The sequence below is a fragment of the Argentina anserina genome, chromosome 4, assembly GCF_933775445.1.
Source record: "Argentina anserina chromosome 4, drPotAnse1.1, whole genome shotgun sequence".
NCBI classification, from domain to species: Eukaryota; Viridiplantae; Streptophyta; class Magnoliopsida; order Rosales; family Rosaceae; genus Argentina; species Argentina anserina.
In genome coordinates, this window is record NC_065875.1 from 16,842,710 (window position 1) to 16,864,517 (window position 21,808).

The 21,808-nt window shown below is 37.7% G+C and overlaps 4 protein-coding genes, 1 long non-coding RNA gene, 2 other non-coding genes and 1 pseudogene across 10 annotated transcripts in view; 2 read left to right on the plus strand and 6 right to left on the minus strand.

The window, feature by feature from the left end:
• The first annotated feature begins 245 nt into the window (after positions 1-245).
• Positions 246-8,303, plus strand: LOC126790035 (phospholipase D zeta 1). Of its 4 annotated transcripts, XM_050516160.1 has the most exons (20): positions 246-643; positions 883-984; positions 1,150-1,268; positions 1,370-1,511; positions 1,780-1,950; positions 2,413-2,586; positions 3,061-3,303; positions 3,400-3,516; positions 3,670-3,809; positions 3,930-4,079; positions 4,338-4,494; positions 4,577-5,098; positions 5,424-5,534; positions 6,073-6,219; positions 6,298-6,495; positions 6,632-6,733; positions 7,183-7,314; positions 7,408-7,473; positions 7,691-7,752; positions 7,849-8,303. In XM_050516160.1, exons 1-20 carry the CDS (start codon positions 410-412, stop codon positions 8,096-8,098), a joined length of 3,339 nt encoding a protein of 1,112 aa, XP_050372117.1. In that variant the 5' UTR covers positions 246-409; the 3' UTR covers positions 8,099-8,303. The 4 variants fall into 4 exon arrangements, 3 of the variants coding, with proteins under 3 accessions (XP_050372117.1, XP_050372116.1, XP_050372119.1); XM_050516159.1 differs by having other exon boundaries at positions 7,691-8,303; XM_050516162.1 differs by lacking the exon at positions 246-643 and having other exon boundaries at positions 889-984; positions 1,175-1,268.
• A 1,089-nt stretch (positions 8,304-9,392) lies between these two features.
• Positions 9,393-11,608, minus strand: LOC126791447 (uncharacterized). Its single transcript, XM_050517900.1, has 8 exons — positions 11,258-11,608; positions 11,055-11,185; positions 10,882-10,959; positions 10,741-10,785; positions 10,591-10,635; positions 10,426-10,477; positions 10,159-10,255; positions 9,393-9,800 (listed from the first exon to the last, which is right to left on the minus strand). The coding sequence occupies exons 1-8, from the start codon at positions 11,568-11,570 to the stop codon at positions 9,635-9,637; spliced, it is 927 nt and encodes a 308-aa protein (XP_050373857.1). The 5' UTR covers positions 11,571-11,608; the 3' UTR covers positions 9,393-9,634.
• A 1,444-nt stretch (positions 11,609-13,052) lies between these two features.
• On the plus strand, positions 13,053-13,894 carry LOC126792281 (major strawberry allergen Fra a 1.08-like). Its single transcript, XM_050518739.1, has 2 exons — positions 13,053-13,073; positions 13,445-13,894. The coding sequence occupies exons 1-2, from the start codon at positions 13,053-13,055 to the stop codon at positions 13,811-13,813; spliced, it is 390 nt and encodes a 129-aa protein (XP_050374696.1). The 3' UTR covers positions 13,814-13,894.
• A 339-nt stretch (positions 13,895-14,233) lies between these two features.
• Positions 14,234-14,405, minus strand: LOC126793014 (U1 spliceosomal RNA). The gene has a single exon (XR_007672000.1). It is a non-coding gene; the product is annotated as a U1 spliceosomal RNA (small nuclear RNA).
• Positions 14,406-16,863: 2,458 nt separating this feature from the next.
• Positions 16,864-18,114, minus strand: LOC126791597 (uncharacterized). The gene is made up of 2 exons (XR_007671827.1): positions 17,865-18,114; positions 16,864-17,624 (listed from the first exon to the last, which is right to left on the minus strand). It is a non-coding gene; the product is annotated as an uncharacterized LOC126791597 (long non-coding RNA).
• LOC126792998 (uncharacterized) lies at positions 16,962-17,048 on the minus strand (annotated as a pseudogene).
• LOC126792993 (U2 spliceosomal RNA) lies at positions 17,883-18,077 on the minus strand. The gene has a single exon (XR_007671985.1). It is a non-coding gene; the product is annotated as a U2 spliceosomal RNA (small nuclear RNA).
• A 233-nt stretch (positions 18,115-18,347) lies between the features above and the next one.
• Positions 18,348-21,808, minus strand: part of LOC126791182 (probable protein phosphatase 2C 34) — a 133,997-nt gene continuing 130,536 nt past the window's right edge. The window contains exons 2-7 of the mRNA XM_050517597.1: positions 20,481-20,504; positions 20,092-20,339; positions 19,695-20,003; positions 19,282-19,399; positions 18,959-19,182; positions 18,348-18,852 (exon numbers count right to left, since the gene is read on the minus strand). Coding sequence (XP_050373554.1) covers positions 18,613-18,852; positions 18,959-19,182; positions 19,282-19,399; positions 19,695-20,003; positions 20,092-20,334 — 1,134 coding nt within the window. The 5' untranslated portion in view covers positions 20,335-20,339; positions 20,481-20,504 and the 3' untranslated portion in view covers positions 18,348-18,612. The remainder of the gene's footprint in view (positions 18,853-18,958; positions 19,183-19,281; positions 19,400-19,694; positions 20,004-20,091; positions 20,340-20,480; positions 20,505-21,808) is intronic.

The window sequence follows — 21,808 nt, forward strand, 5'->3', positions numbered from 1 at the left end:
TTATACTTGTATTAAATCATTTATAATTTTTATCTTCTTAAAATTACTTTTTGTCCATGAAAAGTAAATGGGAAACTGGCATTGATACAAGGTAGGGGAGGAGTTGAAGAATGTAATAATTCAGGTGGTACGTACGATTGTTGAAACACGGACTCTTGACACCACGTAAAAAACGTATATAATAAAAAGCGTCTATGCCTTTGGTATCAGATTTTTTGGTTCCTGTATTTGAATGTGGTGCGGTGCCGCAGCCCAACACTGACCAATTCCTTCTCCAACTCTCTCTTCCGATCCGCAACAAGACACCACCCTCTTCTTCTTCTTCTACTCCATTATTATAATTTTGAAAACTAACACTTGTTTATATATTACGAATACAAATTAGTCGATCAATCGAAAGAGAGAGGCGATGGAATCGGAGCAATTGATATCGACGGGGAGCGGTTCCCACCGCTACGTGCAAATGCGATCGGAGCAGTTAATGTCGCCGTCGTCCCTCTTCTCCTTCCGCCACTCCTCCTTCGAGCCCGCTCGGATTTTCGACGAGCTGCCCAGCGCCACCATCGTCTCCGTCTCCCGCCCCGACGCCGGCGATATCAGCCCCATGCTCCTCTCTTACACCATCGAGTTCCAATACAAGCAGGCACGCAATCCTTCTCTCTTTGATTTCGATGATGAGATCGTCACCGTTTGATTTCAACTTGTCAAAATTGAATTTCAAAGTTTTTAACTCATAATTTGTGTCCATTTTGGGTAGAATTACTGCAGAGTGCTTACGATTCGAGGTTAATTTACTGTCTGACAGTAGATGATGACAGCTTTGGTGTACTGCAATTAGGATATGCTAATTGTGTGTTTATCTGTTGATTTCTTGTTGAACAGTTTAAGTGGCAGCTATTGAAGAAAGCATCACATGTGTTCTACTTGCATTTCGCATTGAAGAAGCGTGCGTTTATTGAGGAGATTCATGAAAAGCAGGAACAGGTGTGTGTTTGTGTGATTTAGAGTTGGATTATAGCATTTGGAATTGCTGTTGGATTTCGTTGGCAGTCTGTGTTTTCGCGCTTTATGGCCCTCTGGCAGTTTTAGCTATGCTTATTTTGGGAATATTTTGTGAGTTTAATGTCGTTTCCAACATTATTATTAAAGGTTAAAGAATGGCTTCAAAATCTAGGAATAGGAGATCACACGGATGTGGTGCACGACGATGAGGATGTCGATGACGAGACTGTTCCCCTGCATCACAATGATGAAAGTGCTAAGAACAGGTTTAGTATTGTTTGAATTATGTGGGTTTAGGATGCGTCAGATGCATGAATTTTTTTTTCCCTGGAGGGAACTAACAACTTTGGTTGGATCTTTTGTTCAGAGATGTTCCATCTAGTGCTGCTCTACCAATCATTCGGCCAGCGATTGGCAGGCAGCAATCCATTTCGGACAGATCAAAGGTTGCAATGCAAGGATATCTTAATCATTTTCTCGGAAACATGGATATTGTGAACTCTCAAGAGGTGTGTTGGTGCCTGTTTTTTTTGCTATGGAATGTTAACAAATTTGTTTGAAACTACTGTTTGGTGGTGTTATCTAATCGATACAATTGCATTAATTTGGAAATCTGTGATTGGTTTCGAGATCTTAGATATATCCCATAGTGATGATTTGTACACATTCATTGCACTTTTTAGCTTTATCATCTACTTTATTCATTTTGTTTCTCGCATAGTTGTATTTATTGTTGTATTATTATCTCTTACCATCATATATAATGTATTAATGTAGGTCTGCAAGTTTTTGGAGGTCTCTATGCTATCATTTTCTCCAGAATATGGTCCTAAGCTGAAAGAAGATTTTGTAATGGTGAAACATCTACCAAAGTTGCCAAAAAATGATTCTTCCAGGAAATGTTGTTCGTGTCGTTTGTTCAATTGTTGTAATGACAACTGGCAAAAGGTAATGAAGTCCTCTTTTTAGTAAGTTTAGTGCATACTCACCCTTTAAGAAACCTCATTGTGAAAAAGTATAAATGTCTTGTGGAAGTTGAAACAGCTGAAAGCCTTACAAAATGTTAAGACACTGTGACGTGAGTCCTTAAGGCATCGAGGTCATCTGTCAGTGGGAAACCAAATTGAAGAAAAAGAAATTATGAAACAGAAAAGTCTATCATATTTGTTTAGGTCGTTGATTCTTGCATACAAAAAAGTTTATGCCATTTGTTCTTTTTTGTTTCTTATGTTGAAACTGCACGAATCTTTTTCTTTTACTTTCCCAAACAGTGAAATACTATACAATTGAGTACTAATCAGAGATTTTGAGCCTCACATGTGATAACTTATCATTATAGTTTATTTTTATTGAAAGTGATGTTTTCGCACCATTTGTCAATTGCATCATTCTTCAATTGATTGTCTGCAGGTTTGGGCTGTTTTGAAACCAGGATTTTTGGCCTTTCTGTCAGATCCTTTTGATACCCAACCTTTAGACATAATAGTCTTTGATGTACTACCAGCCTCCGATGGGAATGGGGATGGACGTGTATCTCTAGCAAAAGAGATAAAAGATCGAAATCCACTACGCCATGCTTTTAAGGTTAGTAGCATTAAGGCCTTTTTTATTTCTTCTCCCTTGTTAGTCTCTGATTTTACCTTTTGTTTCTGGATAAACTGCAGTTTTCCTAATGTCTGTTGAACTCCAGTGTTCGTTTATAAGTAAAGCAGTCTAGTATATATATTCTTCTTTCTTATTATTTTTTTTTTGTGAATTTAGGTGCGTGTACATATATGGTTTATGCAAATCTGGGTGTGTATACTGTATACTACTAGGATGAACCTGTGTGTTTTATGCTTAAAACTTAAAAGGAATATTATTCTTTCATAGTCCCACTGGTAGAATTTTAGCTTTAAATAATACATTTCATGCTAAGGAGTGTGCATAAGTTGCTGGTGGCTGAAAAAGTCCTATTTGATAGAGTATCATCCTCTTTTCTGCATAATTCATGAACCATGATATCCACCCATTGAAATATCCAGACACTCCTCTGATAAATACTTTGAAATCTTAAAGGTGGCTTGTGGAAGCCGGAGCATTAAATTAAGAGTTAAGAGTAGTAGTAAAGTTAAAGATTGGGTAGCCTCAATCAATGATGCGGGACTCAGGCCTCCCGAAGGTTGGTGTCATCCTCACCGCTTTGGCTCCTTTGCGCCACCGAGAGGTTTGACTGAAGATGGTAGTCAAGCTCAATGGTTTGTAGATGGTCGGGCAGCATTTGAAGCCATTGCTTCTGCAATTGAGGATGCAAAGTCAGAGGTTTGTTGCTTTTGGTTCCTTGTGTAGAATTCAATTGTGTTTCATAATTATTAGTATTACGTTTTCATCTGGTCAGTGATATTGAGTTTCATGCAGATATTTATTTGTGGCTGGTGGCTGTGTCCGGAATTGTACATGCGACGTCCGTTTCATACTCATGCTTCTGCTAAACTTGATTTCTTGCTGGAAGCAAAAGCTAGGGAAGGAGTTCAGGTAAACAATAGTTTTGTGCAATTTGTAACCTTAGATATTGACAGGTTCTTCATGTATGTTGTGCAAGTTCTTTTCGCTATTCTTTGCAATCTCCTAGCAATGAAACTGTATTAGTTCGTTACCACTAATTATAATGCTATAATGTTCCTGCAGATTTACATTCTTCTCTATAAAGAGGTAGCACTTGCTCTGAAAATCAACAGCGTTTATAGCAAGAGAAAACTTCTTGGGATTCATGAGAATGTGAGGGTGCTACGTTATCCTGACCACTTTTCTAGTGGTGTTTACTTCTGGTACGCACTTGAGTTGCAAAGTTACTTTGGAATTTGATTTACTTGATAGATGCTGATGTTTCAATTAATTGTTTCCTGTGTCTTCTTCTGCTTCTGATATCATATATTTGTTACATATAGGTCCCACCATGAAAAACTTGTCATTGTTGATTATCAGATTTGCTTTCTTGGAGGACTTGATCTGTGCTTTGGTCGTTATGATACTGCTGAACATAAAGTGGGTGACTGTCCTCCTAATATTTGGCCTGGAAAGGACTATTACAACCCCAGGTGAGCTGCTTGCCTACACTTGGATAAATTATGGACGAAAGATAAACTCGACTCCTATTCCATTAAGTATCCCTTATTTGCTTATTAACTCGACTTACTATCTGAGCTTTGAAAGATACAATCCCACCTCATCTGCTTCATCTTGAACCTGACCTTGTGGAATTAAATTGATTTATGTAGCATTTCTGTTTCATTTACTGATATATTTTTATTGAAATGATCGAAATGTGATATTAATTCATGATATTATACTGTTAGGGAATCTGAACCAAACTCATGGGAGGATACAATGAAAGATGAGTTGGACCGTGGAAAATATCCTCGCATGCCTTGGCATGATGTTCACTGTGCTATTTGGGGACCTCCCTGCCGTGATGTAGCTAGGCATTTTGTTCAGCGGTGGAACTACGCAAAGGTTAATATCATGGTACAATAGTATTAAGTTTTCATTGACATTAAAGTAGATTATGTTTTGAACAAAATGTTGATTCTTCTAGAGAAATAAAGCTCCAAACGAACAGACAATTCCACTACTTATGCCGCAGCACCACATGGTGATTCCTCATTACATGGGAAGAACCTCAGACGTGGAGATTGAAAATAAGAATGCTAGCGATAGTAAAAGCATTACAAGGCATGATTCATTCTTGTCAAGATCATCCTATCAAGATATCCCCCTGCTTATACCTCAAGAGCCTGATGGGCTGAATGAGAGCCCAAGACCAAATGGGGTGGACTTTCCTCATTGCCTTGATCAGCCAAGCAGAGGTGGTAAGAATTGTGCTTTTCCTTTTCGGAAGACAAAAATTGAACCAGTAGGCCCTGATACGCCAATGAGGGGATTTGTCGACGACTTTGATTCTTTGGATCTACATGGAAAATTGGCTTCAGACGGGGTGGCACATCCTGCAATTAAAAATATAGATCCAGAGTGGTGGGAAACACAAGAACGAGGGGATAAGGGTGGTCTCACTGATGAATCAGGACAAGTCGGTCCTTGTTGTTCGTGCCGATGTCAGGTTGGCAAAAACACTTCTGTTTCTCTAGATCTGAATTTATCTCAATTGACACTGTCAAAAGGAATATGTGACCTTTTTAGTCTCTGATTAATCATCTGCATGTTATGATGAACAGTTACTCCATAAGTGTGGTTCAGAGACCTTCTGGAATGATTTGGTATTAAAAGCAATGTTTTTGAACTAATGGGGTCTTAAAAATTTCCCAAAATATAATATTTCTAGTGGGGGAATGCTAGTAAAAAAATTCAAATGGTTCTGTTTTCTACCGTTTTGTCATAATAGCGGACCTGTGTGGTGTACTATTTCTAAAACATTACACTTTCAGGTTATCAGAAGCGTCAGCCAGTGGTCAGCAGGAACAAGCCAAGTTGAAGATAGCATTCATAGTGCTTATTGTTCTCTTATTGATAAAGCTGAGCACTTTATTTATATTGAGGTATGATTCTTTAATCTTTCTTACTTCACAAACACATTAGTTTATTTACTGTAAATTGTATCTTAGCTTCTCATACCGTGAAACATTGTTTCTGAATATATCATATGTGGAAGCCTGCTCAAAATTTTGGATGATGTATATGAAATGTATCGAGAAGCATCACCTTGCTTGGGATGATTTCCAAGTAGCGATAGTCAACTTTTCAGTATTTAGTATAATTAATTTTTTTCTCGACTATAAAGGAAAAAATTCATAATGACTGACTATTGCTGGAAATTTTTTAGGTATAATGTAAAACCATATAGATGCTTACATGGGACAGGCTTATAACATGTGATCATCTATGTCTGACTCAAACTGCTGAAAATCCATGGTGTTTATTGATGGTGATCATAATAATGACTATAAATGCTATCAGCTTCGTCAATACCTTTGTCAAAAAACATTATCATTTCGTATGCACTCTAGATATTTCTAGCATTCCTTAAAGACTGTTAATTTATTTACTGACTTGAGTCCTTTGGCAACTTGTTTCCAGAATCAATTTTTCATCTCAGGTCTTTCAGGAGATGAAATAATACGAAATCGTGTGCTAGAAGCATTATTCCGCCGTATTATGCGAGCATACAATGATAAGAAGTGTTTTAGAGTTATAATTGTCATACCACTAGTACCCGGTTTTCAGGTGAGTTCTTCTCGAGATGCATCATATTCAAACGCACTTTGCCCATGTATCTTTTGTGTTGATGTTTTAGTTTGATAGGGTGGTTTGGATGATGCTGGTGCGGCATCTGTGAGAGCTGTTATGCATTGGCAATATCGAACAATTTGCAGAGGGCACAGTTCAATTCTACACAATTTATATGAACTTCTCGGTCCAAAGACACATGACTACATTTCATTTTATGGCCTTAGAGCCTATGGTAAACTCTTTGATGGAGGTCCTGTGGCCTCCAGTCAGGTACTTTTTACATCAATAAACCTCATCAGTTTTGCCTATATATCATTCTTTCCAGTTCGGAAATATGGTTGGCAAAGTTCTTGGTTAGTAGCTTATCAAAATGTCATAATTTAACTTATGTTTTTTGGCACTACAGGTATATGTGCATAGTAAAATCATGATTGTTGATGATTGTACAACTTTAATTGGTTCAGCTAACATCAACGATAGGAGTTTGCTCGGTTCAAGAGACTCTGAGGTATCTTTTTCTGCTTTGAGTTTTTCCTGCATTTTTTGTTCACATGTATCATGTGGTGTGTTGAAACGTTTAAGTTAGAGAGAATGCAAATAATGAACAAATAACAGAAAAGAAAAAGAAAAATGCAATGATTTTTTAAAATTCTAATGGATCACTGCATACAGCAATTATCTTGCACTTCATGTCGTTCATGAATCATATCAATATAGGCTTCATGAAGGATGTATTTTTGTTCTTGATGTTGCGGATATATTACCAGTTATTTTCTTTGCTTGAATAATGATAAAGCTTTTATGCTCGTATATGTATTGGGCGGTCAATCTTGCAATTGTGTTTACTGATTTTCACCTTGTTATTTTTGAGGTTATGATTTTTGTATGTTGTCTTTTTGAGACATAGCATTTTGTTCTTAAATGTAATTTTCGATACATGTCTCTTTTCCATATTAGATTGCTATTCTTATTGAAGACAAGGAGCTAGTAAGTTCATATATGGGTGGAAAACCATGGAAGGCTGGAAAATTTTCATTGAGTCTTCGCCTGTCACTGTGGTCTGAACATCTTGGTGTCCAGGCTGGAGAGGTTAGCAATATTCTGTGTATTTCTATTGATTGAACGATTGTCAGTTTGTTTTTGTTTTTTGTTTTTGTTTAATTTCTTTTTATTTAACCTCAGATGGACCAGATAATCGATCCGACTGTTGATACGACTTACAAGGATATATGGATGGCAACAGCAAAGGTATGGAAATGTAGGAGAATAGCAGTACGATGGTTAGATATGTCATCTGATGGGATCCTTAAAACTTGAAACTGATAAACAAATATGGATATGAGGATTCCACGAGATGAAGTGGGATACAGAAAACTGGAAAATAAAAAGTTATATGTGCTGATCAATTAACCAAGTTGTTTGAATCTGCTAGTAGTAATATGTGCCGCTCTTGTGTTTTTAACAGACAAATACCACAATCTACCAGGATGTCTTTTCCTGCGTACCCAATGATTTTATACATTCTAGGTACGTGCTTCTTTTATCTTCTACAAATTCTCCTGGCAGCAAAAGCATCTATTACCTCAATTTTTCCCATTTGTCCTTGGTCCAATGTCTATGCAGAGCTGCATTTAGACAAAGCATAGCCTTCTGGAAGGAGAAGGTAGGGCACACAACCATCGATTTAGGAATTGCTCCCAAGTCGCTGGAGTCTTATCAAAATGGAGATGTCAATAAGGGAGATCCCATGGAGAGGTTAGAGTCCATAAAGGGACATCTTGTGTCTTTCCCTTTGGATTTCATGTTGAAAGAAGATTTAAGACCCGTGTTCAATGAGAGCGAGTACTACGCGTCGCCTCAAGTATTTCATTGAGCCTGATTTTGATCTGAAAGTTCATCTCCACTCTTTAGTGTTCAATTGTTTGTATGAAAAAAATATATACAACGAATTTGTAGATTTGTAGTGATATAGAAGAGATAGTGAAGTAGGCAGAAGCTCCTCCTTGCAAAGTGTTCGAACAAACCGGTTGGACTGTATTTAGAACTACTAATCAAATGAAATTAATTGATTCTCGTCACTGCAAGAATTTAGACCTACTTGATTGAACCCCAGCTGCTCCACACCTGTTCTTGCCTTCTCCATCTGTATGGGAGAGAGACGCAGTTGCAGGTTCAACTGGTGGGCAGCTCTTAGTGCTCTATATGTTTGTGTCACTTGGATATTGGTTTCCGTCCTTCCAGTCCAAAGCAATCTTGGTAATGGATCATTGGGCTAAATCCGATCAGGACCTCAGTTCAGTATTTGTCTTGCTGAATTAGAGAAGCATCGGAGTTTAGTTATATGAAGCATTGCTTACAGATTATTAGAGCCCAGCCGGGAAGGCAAGGCTTCCAAAAATTGACGGGCAACTCATAACCGAAGTAGGGCAAGAGTTACTCGCACCGAATAAGTGTGTTCGATATCCATAGGTGTTGGCACGACCCGCCGTCACTTTCGATCATTGACGAGTCGACCCTCAACCCTGACAGGACAGGTTAGTTCGCAGCATTTTGCTTCGGCTCGTTAATAGAAAACCCCTTGGTCTTTCTTTCACCTACTCCCCGATGTGGGATTCTAAATAACCACTATCGTTTACGTGGTTCAGTATACAGAGGACAAGACCTCCTTATCAACGATATCAAATTGTTTCTACCGTCTTGTAGCTAATAGCTCTATGACTAAAGATCTGACAATTATATGGTTAAATCCATAGCCTCATTTCGCTACAACAAGAGGATTGTTCAGTGTGTTGTGTAAAGGGCTCTCACCTCGCTTTGAATATATCATGTTCTAAATAAGGCACTTATTTGATTTGCAATTACATTTATCAGGAGGGAAAAGGGGGCGTTGAGGTTTATACAACGCCACTTAACAAAACATCAGAATGTGATCATAATCATCTTGAAGCAAGAATGTTGTTTATACTCGAAGTCATAGCATTAGTGCGCAGTTCTATTCCTTTCTGCATTGTTAACGTTTTCTCAGTAACTTAGTTCTACTTCTAGTCTTCTAGACAAAATATAACTCTCATACACTATACCATACGAACTCCTGGTGGCCTTGGAGTATTTGGTAGGACTGGTATGCATGAATATCGGATAGTTGTACTTTCATTTCTGCTGAACTTATATAGATCTCTGTTTTAATTTGACTAGTTTAAATACAGTAATACACTCTTCACTTCACATGCATGTTTCAAGGAGGAAGGATAAACTGGTATATACCTTACGGAAATTGACATAACGTCACAAGGACAACTCGTAGCTTTAACTCATACATTACAGAAGTAACAATTACCCGACTTTGTAATCTCAAAAATCTGAAGCGAATATTTCTTTTGCAAATACTTGGTCCTAACTATCCTCCTTGTTAACCACCATAACGGATCTTGAGGGATTCCGGAGGCTCTTCTTCCATGATTCCCGATCCAGTTGTAGCCAAGTACTCCCGGATGGTTGTTTTACGGTCTCCAAGGAAAGTGTGATCCAAGAAGTTGTTGTATGCCATATCGTTGAGATTTTTTGCTGCTAACACACTACAAATGCATGAAACAATTTAGCTTGTATCATAGAAGTTGGTATAGCAAAATCTATTCAGAGGCACAGTAACTACAGCACATAAGTAGATTATCTCGCTTGTTTTCGAGCCTGAAAAGCAATTGACAAAAGGCACAACCAAGTCGGAAACAGTTGATAAGATACTAGTAGAATATGTAATGGAGATAGATACAAGGCATGGATTGCCGCACCATAGAGCTACTAAACTAACAATGCAAGGGTCTCTGCACATTTTTCTCCAGACAAAACAAATCTAATCAATTACAGAGCTGAGATGACTATAATACAAGTACTATACAATGAACTAATAGAAGTCATCAAAAGATTTATACTTACCAGTGACGAAGGTAAGTTCGGCAAGGTAAGATATCATCCCTCCAAATCTTATCAATGTTATATCGCCCAAATAGCTCATAATACATTTCCTTACTCCCTGAAACCAGAAAGACAAAATCAGCAGCATGTAAACAAAACCATGTATTATTTCTTTATATCTACTGATGCTAGTACTAGCTAACTACACTTGTATTATTGTAATTATTCTGAGGTTAATAGTAAATGTAATGGGAAGAGGTTGCTAAATTCAAACTACGGATGATTTACCTTTGCATCTGACTCTGAAAAATTCTTCATCACTATAACGAGCACAAAGAACCTGCAGTGATACCCAAACAACTAAATTTTACAGCACTAATAACCAAACTAAACTCAAAACCAGGTCAGAGCAAGTTATATCATTGTCATCACATATTCACATTTTCCACTCACCGCTCGATTATCAAATGGCTTCGCATCAAGGGTTTCAGGCACAACCTGCAGGAGAAACAAATAGCTCCCTAATTAACATGCAAAGCCTAATAATATCTTCTCTCTTTCACGATTGGAAAGCAAATGCCAGGAAGCAATCCAGTTACTTACAGCTAGGAATCGAAACTCAGGCTCCCTCTTAATAAAAGCCGGAATCTGAGTATCATAAAAGTTGGAGATTAGCTCACACTCTATGATCTAGAACCCTTCTATCTCAAACACTCGATACTCAGATAAGCACTAAAACTCTACCTCCGATTTTTGAATCTCAAACACTGTCACTATAAGATTTTCGCCTTCACAAGGCTCCACACTCAAACTCGAAATCTCCTGCAACATAACACCAAAAATTACAACATTCATATGATTTGGACATCACATTTCTTCTAACAGAATTTTCAGACACAGATTCTCTTTCACCCTACCTTGGTTTCAGGCTTGGCAATGCCACGCTCGAAGATAATGGGAGCCATGTGACCAAAGACTCGCCGGAATCCATTCAACCTCGCCACTCGGAAGTTGATCAGCTCCGGAAATGTACTCCTCGCGCTTCTCTCTGGTCCCAAGACACACACAGTTCAGATATAGCCGTAAACAGAGTCGACGAAAACGACGACGGATTACCTACCGGAGAGGAGAGAGCCGAAGCCGCAGATGGAGATGTAACCGTCGCGGGAGACGATGGTTTCGAATTCGGACTCGTCGTTGAGCTCGATCGGCTGCGGTTGATGAGTCGCCGGATAGGCTGATCGGTCGGGAATGGAGGACATGGCTATGGGGGATGGACGGCGGAGATGGGAGGAGCGGAGGAAGAGGGAGGAGGTGTGGAGGGTTGGGAAGGTGAGGTGGGAGTTGGAGAGAAGTTGGGCGTGAGAACACGCGCCGGGAGTGAGGGGTTGAGGAGATGGAAGGAGGGAGAGTCGGAGAGCAGTGGCAGACATGGGTTGAGAGAGACAAAGTTACTTCTAACTCAACGGAAACAGCGGACACAGGCAGCGATTTCATGTCTGAATTTGGTTTAAATTAGTGTTTTACTATAGTTCAGCCGGTGCGTATTAAGCTTGTAGACCATTAAAAAGTGTTTCGTTCAATGAAATTAAATTAAATTGGGGAGTGATGTCGAAATTACAATTTATAACGTTTAGTAAATATTGTAACATTGATGTCAATAAGCCTCGCAATCTCATAATTTCTCATTGCTCAACCTTGAATGTCAAGGGATGATTTGTAATCATATATATAAACTCTCAACTACCTAATTAAGCACTACTACAATGGAAACGTCTATCTTAGTTCTATCATGTGGCAGTCGCAGTGGACCTTAATTTCTATTTGAGTTTCTTAAGTAGATACATTGGCTCGTGATTTTGATTGATTCCACAAATATAATATTAATTTTGTGTTAATTTCCTTGAGTCTTGTAATGGTTGAAATATTTAGTTTCCACAACTATCTTAAATTCATCGTCACGAATTAGTAACGGAAGTAGTTAGCTAGAAGAAGTATGTATATGATTAACTACTACGATTATATAATGAATGCAAAACTGTTACTGTTACGATTGATGGTTTTAATAATCAATTTCATCTCAAATATGTTGTGATGAACAAAAAAACACAAGTACGTGTGTGATACTGGTGATCATGAACTACACCAAGTTTTCGTTAGCACAGAGTTTACATGTCTTTTCTCCTACATGAGCTATCAGTTTACATATAGAAGACCCATACGCGCGTTCTAGTGGAACTTTTTGGTAGATAATGGCTTCCAACAATTAAGAAATTTTTTGCCCAGAGTATGTATATACTTCAGCAAGAAATCAACTCAGTCTTACCTGATGCCTATACCTAAATCTAATGCATATGTAGTAGTATGCAACCTACTGCAAGCTACAATAACAGATTAATTTGATTGATAAAGATTCAATTATGAATTATCATAAGTAATGAGTTGATGGCATTGTTATCCTATCAAACCGGCAACTTATTTATAGGACGATATATATATATATATATATATATATTAATTTATTAATAAATTAATAATTTATTAATTCATTGATAAATTAATAATTTTTTAAGATATAATAAATATTTTCTTTCATGTTTTCGAAGAAAAAAATTACATTATTTATGCGCACCACATAATTTAATTTATAATAGATAGCTTATACAATATACTATTTTTTCTTTTCTTTTTGATAACAATATTTTTTATATATATTACATTATTTAAAATATTATGTTATCGGATGTACTATATTATCTTATTTGATAATTTTTAAATCAACACCAAAAATTTAAACAAATCATCATAAATGTAAAATTTATTATATAAATTATGACATTATTAATTTATATATATGAATTTTCGAATTTTTATTATCTTATAAATTTAGTGAATTTTTAATTTAGTTCTGAGTCATGACCGGTAAAAGTATTATTGTAACGAGATTATTAATTAATCAGATATTAATTTAATGAGATTTTATTGTAACTTAAAATGTAAATATTATATATAAGAAATAAAAGAAAAAAAGTGCGGCAAATCCTAAACACAGCAAAATCATATTATTACGCGTCCTTAGCTTTCTTGCCATGTACTTTCACAGGCTTTCTTAAGCATATACTTCCAGACGAAGTTCATCTCTCTAGCTGCACAGAGAGAAGAAGAGGAAGTTCAAGAAAGCCTGTGGAAAAGCATGACCAGAACAAGTAAGGGACTAAGGGGTACAGAGATTGGCATACGATTTATTGCGAGCCAAGAGTTTAGACCAAGTAGCTTTTGTGATAGTTTATGTATTGTTTAGAGCTAGGTACTTGGGGTGCTTATCGTTCAAGGTGATGGAGGCGTTGGAACCATCAAGAAGATTCACCTCGGTGAAGGAAGTGAATACAGTTACGTGAAGCATCAGATTGATGGACTTGACAAAGACAACTTCGTTTACAACTATAGCATAGTCGAAGGTGATGCTATTGGGGACAAGGTTGAGAATATCTCTTACGAGATTAAGTTGGTGGCATCTCCAAGTGGAGGCTCTATTATCAAGAGCACCAGCCACTACCACTGCAAAGGAAAGGTTGAGATCAAGGAAGAGCATGTCAAGGCCGGAAAAGAAAGAGCCGCTGGTTTGTTCAAGATCATTGAGAACCACCTTTTGGCCAACCCTGAGGCCTACAACTAAATCAAACTATGACAATGCTACAGCATTATCCTGTTTTGTGTTTTCTTCTTGTAATGCTGTGTTGTTTTTGATATTTTTCCTCTCTTTCCTAGCAAACCAGAGATTGTCTAGGCTTGCACTCCTAATGATGGTGGTATATCTGTTGTACGAATTTCACTGGCTAGTATGCTGCTACATTTTATTGTCTCTTGTACTTTGTGTACCATAACAAGCCAGAGATTATTTTGGCTCCGGGGTTGTACTGTTCACATTTGAAATAACTTCCTCTTCTACCTGTACACATACGTTGTACGCACCTATTTGATAGGTAAAATTCACGAGAACCAAGACATGCCAAGAGTTGAACAAAGCGACATATTTGACCGTTTATAAAATGAATTCAGAGTGTAACGTTTCAGAAAAGATTTTAACGTGAAATTGGCAGGGGCTGCGCGTACGCAAACCCCCCTGGCAACAAATTATGACGAAATTATGACGTAGGCTCTCCCTCTTGGGGAGACCTTAAGCAAGCACCCCGCCTAAGTGCAATGGAGGTCACTTGCCCAGGCCATGAGCCTTCTTGATCGCCCATCTACCCAGTCCAGGTAAGTATGTTACAAGGAACCTGCCATACCTTATTTATACTCACCATTCATGTTCCTTGGTTTGTTTACCGATGTGGGAAGTTTTCACTCTCAAAAAATTGAAACGTCACATGTTTGTCCAAAAAACATGAATACAACAATATCCAGTATTTTGCATGTTTAGCCCGTTTAACCTAGGGGTGGACACGCAGACCCAAAAACCAAAAAAAATCGTATCCGAACCCAAACCGAATTCGAAAAAAATCGAAAACTGAAAAAAAACTGAACCGAAAATAAAAAAATCGAACCGAACCGATTATGTTTGGGTTGAGTTTTGAGTTTAGTCCCTCATAAACCGAATGAAACCGACCCGAATAACCCGAAGTCAACGGTCAACGTCATCGTTTTGGTATATTTTTACTTTTATTATTTTTTTTAAAAAAAGTAAAACTAAAGCCAACATAAACATAATTGATCGAATCAATCTTGCTGTCTCTCTCATCTCAGACAAAAAAACTTATAGCCATATCTTTTTCTAAATCCTCACTTCTTAGTTTAGCACTATATTAAAAGTTCACTTCATTTCACAAAACCAGTTCATATAACTCCTCCCTCTTCTCTCCTCCCTCCTCTTTCGATCTCCATTTTTCGTCGCTTCTTTTTGTACCGTGACTAAAAATTGATTTCTTTAATCAATGATTTTATTAATGTTTCATATCTTCAGCGAATAAGTATCAATAACGGCTCACATGAGACGTGAAAGAAGAGTTGGACTGACCATTGTGACCAGATGACCTACATGACGAACATAGCAAGGTTCCATTACCTAAACTCATAGAGTACAAACATTTTTGTTCCTCTCTGATTTTAATGTAGTAGAGTTTTTTGTACTTGAGCTAAATATGCACTGTGAAAATAGGTATGGAATAATCATTAGACCATTTGTTTTTCATATTTATGTTAAATTTTGTACTTTAAAATTAATATATAATATTACGTATTTTGCATATGGATAAAACCGAAAAAATCTGAACCGAACCGAACTGTGCGAGTTGGGTTGAGTTGTGGGTCATAATTTCTAAAATAAAAAAACCGAACCGAACCGAATATCAAATTTGGGTTGGGTTATGAGTTTTGTCTAAAACCGAACCGTATTGACCCGTGTCCATCCCTAATTTAACCTCACATGAATTTTTTTTTTGCCGAGTAGAGGGATGTAGGAGGGAGAAAAAAATTTAAATAAAGAGATACAAAGATCGGGGCACTAAGCCAATGTCTCTCGAATGAGCAAAAACTGACTATCGAAAACGATATTATGGAAAATATGATCGATCACTATTACAAAATGATTGTATGAAAGGTGGGGTTGAGTCCCACCAAATCAAGTCTGTATAAGTGGTAACATAGTTTGCCAACAAGTCGGCAACTTAATTACCTTCTCTAAATATGTGAGACGAACAAAATTGCATCATAGATATACTATGCAAGCAATTAATCCATTCCTTTCAAAAAAAAATGCAATTGATCCATTCAATTCTTAATTGCCAAGGAACCAAGTGCGGAGATTAGAGCAAATCAAGGACAAGAGAAGAACCTACCTCTAACCATATATGCTTCCAAGGTTCCAGTCACGAACCCAAGCTAACTCAACATCTTTAATCACTGCCGTCACCTTTGCTGGAACGGAACTAGGAATCTCTAAATTTGAAGCAAAAGCACCGATAAAATTTCCTCTATGATAACGAAAAAAAGAGCTCCATAACCACCAATAGTCGTGTCTTTTTCGATGCTCCATCAAGCAAACCTTGATCCAACCTAAAGGAAGAGTATTCCAAATCGCCTCAACTATTTTAGGAACAGGTTGAGGAGTACAACGAGCACCAAAAGACTATCACTCGCAGATCTTGAATTAAGTTCATAGAGCCCTTAACAAGCCGACTAGCTGCTTGAATATGTCCTTTAATGAGATGACAAATCATGGAAACATGCACTCCCACCCCATCAAAACCTCACCTCGTTCCTTGCTTGCCATATCCTCACCTTGTTCCTTGCTTGCCATATGATTTACTAAATGCTCGTACACAGATATTGCTATACATGATCTAATCATTAGTCTGTGGTTTTTTCATCAATGCATCTTCATGCGCTTCTGGCCTTGGCTGCTTAATTGTACCAGTATAGCTCTGTTTTGTTTTAGTTGAGAACTCTATATTTGCTATTTAGGTTGTCATTTGGCCTCTCCACTAGCTCTCGTTAAATGTTCGTTTTCTTATACTCCTTTGTTCTTGGTTTCTATGAGGGCGGTATTGGCATAGTTTCCCTCTTGTACCTTTCATTTGATTATCAATAGTGCACGTCACCACAAGGCACATTTGGATAACATACTTTCGGCAACAGCTGGACCCAAATAATCGTTACAATTAAAGCTTTTCAATATGAATTTACATTTCATCCATTTTTAAGATGCATTTTTACGACACAGAAGAATAAGGACAAAACTTTGTTAAACAAAATTTCATCGCAGGATCAAATCATCATTATAGGACTAAAATATTCATGACTCAAATTTGAGGGACAGTGCACCCTTCCAAATGCCAATTAAAGCACCGCGCACACGATATTCTTTAGTAAAAGGCGAAAGAATAGTTCACTAAGTGCTCGACGCATGGCTCCATGAGTTAAAACAGTGCGAAGCTGCGCTTTTCTATAAGCCTCAAACTAGAGATACACAGCTCTTAATCGATGTGGGTCTTCTAGCATCTAACATTAATGTTACAACTGGGACTTTGATTGAATCAAATAATAAAATTAGCCCGTTCTATTGCATGGATAAAATCCAAGGGAAGAGCCTAAGCAAAAGCACACTGCATTTTGTCAAATCCTACATAATTTTTTTCCTCAAAGCTCCAACTCTCTTTGCTTGGAAGAAGGTCTCGTCCATCCCTTCGGAGAGATAACAAAGTTATCCCAACTTGGCGGATAGTGATAACAAAGCTACAGTCATGTGAATAATATAGCACCGAATAGAGCCATGTTCGTGTATGCATAAACATTTAGCCTTCACCAACATTTCAACTAGAAGTTAGCAATCACTAAAAGTTATGGAACAAGCTTGAAAGAAAAATGTCAAGAAGCCGTGATTTCTGCCAAGGGACTGCAGAAGCACATAAATGTCAAATGCAGACTTGAGGTTGCAAGTGACATCGATCTTCATCATGTGTAATACTGTTTGGCTTTACTGGAGAAAGCTGAAAAGTACAAAAACAAGAAACAACATCTCTTAGCTAGGTGTGTGATATTGCTGCTCATCTTTTTTAGGAGCTGATGTTGGTGTCAAACAGAGACCTAAGCTGGTCCCTCCGTTCATTACTCGTATTAACGGAAAAATAAACCCAAAACTTCAAACAACAGTTCTAACTTCTAATATCTGTAAACATATTCAAGGCAGAACCTACATAGAACCGCAACTAATTGTGTCGGACACTTACAGATTTTTAAATGGATTGGTAGGGTGCGCCAAACTTTGAAGTAGTGCAGCACAAAGATGACACGTGTGAGACCCAATAGCAAGCTATTGTAGCGGACTCACCCCTTTAAAAAATTAATTTAATATCGTGTGAACCATTGGTCCACATATCAGATATTAAACTGATAAGAACAGATACTACACTTGATCTTAGCCAAAAGGCCGAGAAAAGTATGCTTTGTGTAAACAAGCTCCTCCTATTTTATACTCTTATGGGCTTCTATAGTTAGTCACATACTCGATGTGGGACGGTAAACCAAACATTTAGAACAACGAACTGCAGGAGCTGGTGATGAAGACTCTTTACCTATGAGTCATCCCATCCTTTTAGCACAATAGACCCATATTAAGATTGAATTGTATTCTTCATCATGTTGGCATCGTAATTAAAAAGAATCCAGGGTTCTCATCTGTACAAACAATTGAAAAGAAGATCGAAGAGATATTTGTGAAAATCAGAAGTGAGATGCAAGCATGCTGCTCTTGTTAAAATCAGAAAATAACATGCATATGTAACCAACTCTCTGTCTTTGTTTTGAACATCATACAGTCTCTTAATCTATGAATTCAGTGTTCGATCACCAACTTCCTAAATCGGATATACTAATCAAGAAGAGGGCTTGCTATACACCAAAGCAGGATATTAGGACAACTGAGGAATTTTTATTGTATTTGTATATCTATTGCCACACATGAGGTAGCAACTAAATCTACATGCATCCAGATTTCTTCCCACCAGTATATTCAGAAACCAAAGGTTTAGTTCGTTGCGATGATGAGTTGGGGTGAAAGAAGAGGCAAATGGCAGAGATGTCATCCATTGCAATGCCTCTTCTCTTAGACTTCCAGGCAAGAGCAGCACATGCCACCAGTTTTTTTGCTGCTTTGTTCCTATCTGGTGCTGAAGAAACTATTTGTATAGCTTCTTTGTTGGAAATAACATCCCATACCTGAGTACAAAAGCAAATAAGCGATATCAAATTTTTGTATACTCACTTTTCACAAATGCCAGAAGAAAATTGATCAATAGAAGATACAGAAAAAAGGCATGCATACCCCATCTGTTGCTAGAATGACAAACTGGTCTTTGCTGGTTATGTATCTTTGGCTCACATCAGGCACAGATATAAGCCCAAAGTCCTTTACACAATAGTCACCAAAAGCTCTTGATACTGCTAGTCCTGGTGTCTTTCCATTTGGCATCCACACCCTATATGTGCCCGGTTCATCAGGTAGACAATACACTCGTCCATTGGACCTTCTGATTCTCTCAGCCTCCTCTACAACATACATAGCAATTGCAAGTAAGGGACGTGTATTTGATTAAGACTTTATACGCAGATACATTGGTCAAGTGGATATTGAGATAGAATACTGACGAGGTAAGTTAGGCTTGAAGTCGACTGTAAGCTGGATAGGTACCAAGCTCCCATCTTCAGAAGTGGAAGCCAAAACAGCCCGAGAATCACCAACATGTGCAATGATGAGAAGTTCACCCTGAAGACATTGATAATGATATCTAGTTAACTATCTGAAAGGAATTACTAATGTCTCGGAGAGCATATATACATCTTTGTCCTACTAGTCCAAGCTGTATGGCAGTATGGGTGGTGTACGTTCTATGGAATCTCATAAACAAGTAATTGTGAATCCTATATACAGCACCATGATTCAAAATCTGAACATATACAGAACACTAAAATGGAACAAGGAAAGGGTCATGGGCAAGAGACATGAGTCACAGGACACTAACTTGTACAACTAAAAGATTTTTACCATAATATTTGATTACCTGCTTAACAATTGTCAAAGCTGTGGTACCACTTCGATAGGAATCGATTTTAGAAGAATGCTTAAGCTTCTGGTCAATGTCAGCATATGTTTTAAGAAAGGATTGCTTCCATGTATCATATCGATGGAGCTTTCGGTCCCTCTCTATTTTAAAGTTCAGGTCAAGTGATGTTAAACTGAGAGTTTCTTGCCAATTGCACAAGAGAGAAGAAGGCATAGACTGCCTGACCATTTTGCTAACAAGATGTCCCCGTTGTCCATGTCCATCAAACACTCCACAAAAGATCATGTCTTCTTGGCACCCAAATTCCTATCAACCAAACCATTGAAGATTTTAATTTCACAAACAAACAAATACAACCAACCTCAACCTTCTGAAATATTTCTCAGGAACTTACCTCCCATATTACCAAGCAATCCTGATTGATACCCTTTTGGCCTCTCTTGGAGCAAACAGAAGAAAAATTGTTAGACTTGTCAGAATCAACAGTCCCGGAAGAACTCAAAACCAGCTCATTCTTTTTTGCTTCTTTTGCCAATTCTTCTGCAGTCTCCTTTGCCGTATCATTATGGCAATTCTTTGTCTTCTTGATCGACATGGTTCTTCCCAATCCATCAAGGAAAGATGGAAAAAGCACCATGACTCCTACACAATTTAAAGTCCAGATCATTATACAAACTGCACAACTTCAATATGCTTGTACTTTAATATTCAAATTCATTGAGGAACTTCCAGATATTTAAGATGATGAACAGTAACCAAAAGAGAAAACCATGTATTCAAAACCTTATGCTTTAGCTGCAGATTATGAACAGTAACCAGAAATTTTCTATGAGCTGCCGGAAGATGATGTCATGATCTCGCTGCTGATCCAAGAAGTAACAAACAACGATTTGTCCTGCTTGTACTCCATTTTCATCATCTTCCCTATTCTGACTTGCAGACACAAGTATAACTAAGCAAAAGCAAACTTTGAGACAAACTAGAAGCTACTGTGGAATTACTTTCACGCCTTTGCCTAGGCCACTATATGATGCACACTTCATGGACCTTTTAGACATTCTCAAAGAGAGAGTTACATCAACGTTGTCATATAATATCCATCATCGTTGCCCGCCCACTTTGGTCATACTTGTAGTTAAAGATATCAGATAGCTAAGAGGTGTTATACGGATTTGGATGCATTAGTGGGATCATCATTAGTTAATCAGAATATGCCACACAAAGTTGTCCTTAAACACTAAACAAATAGCAAAGACTGGTATGCAGTGATTAAAGATGGTGATTAAATTCTTGTGGCGGAGATCAGATTCTGAATAAAGATGTATTATCTTGAAGAGTATTCTAGTAAAGTAGTGTGTTCATTACAATGTTGTGATAGCGAGAGCTCCATTAACAATAAATATTTTGCTGTGGAGAAAAAGCTTTCATTGGATGAGACATAGAAAATGAATGAGATCCAAATACCAGATACCAAACCAAACACAAGGCTATGAATGAACCACTCGTTCTTGATGGACCAAATTACATCAAAGACTGGGTGGTCAAAAGAATTAGGTGATTGTGACCCTATAATGATCCCAAAAATATAGCAGAAGTGGTTGGACCATAAATCACATATGCATATGCATGCTAGATTCTGGTGCTAAATAATAGTTGGTTTGGGGTGGTATACATAAGCTTTTAGAGTTTTAGGAAGTCAGAACTATTTCAACTTGCACACATTGTGGCGGTTATTTATTTATATTCACACCAAATATGCAACTAGTTGAGCATGACTGTAATTGCAAAATGACATTAGCAAGAGGTTTTGAGTATATGGTTGAATTTCTAAACGAGTTGCAATGACATTAGCGAGAGGCTCTGCAATAACATACCAAACCTATTTTCTCATGACTCACACACCCTCCACTTGGTGCAAAAGTTTTATCATTGCCAGAAAATCTCAGATCCGGACGTGTGGACGGTTTTTCCGTCCAGGTTTCCGTTGTTTCTCCATGATCCGGACGTCAGCAACGCCGTTTCTTCTCACCGGAGTGACACCACACATTCCTAAACGCTACTACGATGAAGAAAAAGGCAAAAGAGATCGGGATCAGAGGTCCACCATGATT

What these genes read in the sequence shown, in the direction of transcription:
- LOC126792281 (XM_050518739.1), top strand. Translation starts at nt 13,053, where the DNA reads ATGACCGGTAAAAGTATTATT. An exon ending in TGACCGGTAAAAGTATTATT is followed by an intron (nt 13,074 to 13,444) that starts GTAACGAGATTA and finishes GTTTAGAGCTAG; the next exon opens with GTACTTGGGGTGCTTATCGT.
- LOC126791447 (XM_050517900.1), bottom strand. Translation starts at nt 11,570, where the DNA reads ATGTCTGCCACTGCTCTCCGACTCTCCCTCCTTCCATCTCCTCAACCC. An exon ending in TTGAGATTCAAAAATCGGAG is followed by an intron (nt 10,786 to 10,881) that starts GTAGAGTTTTAG and finishes TATGATACTCAG; the next exon opens with ATTCCGGCTTTTATTAAGAG. An exon ending in CGAACTTACCTTCGTCACTG is followed by an intron (nt 9,801 to 10,158) that starts GTAAGTATAAAT and finishes ATGCATTTGTAG; the next exon opens with TGTGTTAGCAGCAAAAAATC.
- LOC126790035 (XM_050516159.1), top strand. Translation starts at nt 410, where the DNA reads ATGGAATCGGAGCAATTGATATCGACGGGGAGCGGTTCCCACCGCTAC. An exon ending in GTCCTGTGGCCTCCAGTCAG is followed by an intron (nt 6,496 to 6,631) that starts GTACTTTTTACA and finishes TTGGCACTACAG; the next exon opens with GTATATGTGCATAGTAAAAT. An exon ending in TCGGTTCAAGAGACTCTGAG is followed by an intron (nt 6,734 to 7,182) that starts GTATCTTTTTCT and finishes TTTCCATATTAG; the next exon opens with ATTGCTATTCTTATTGAAGA.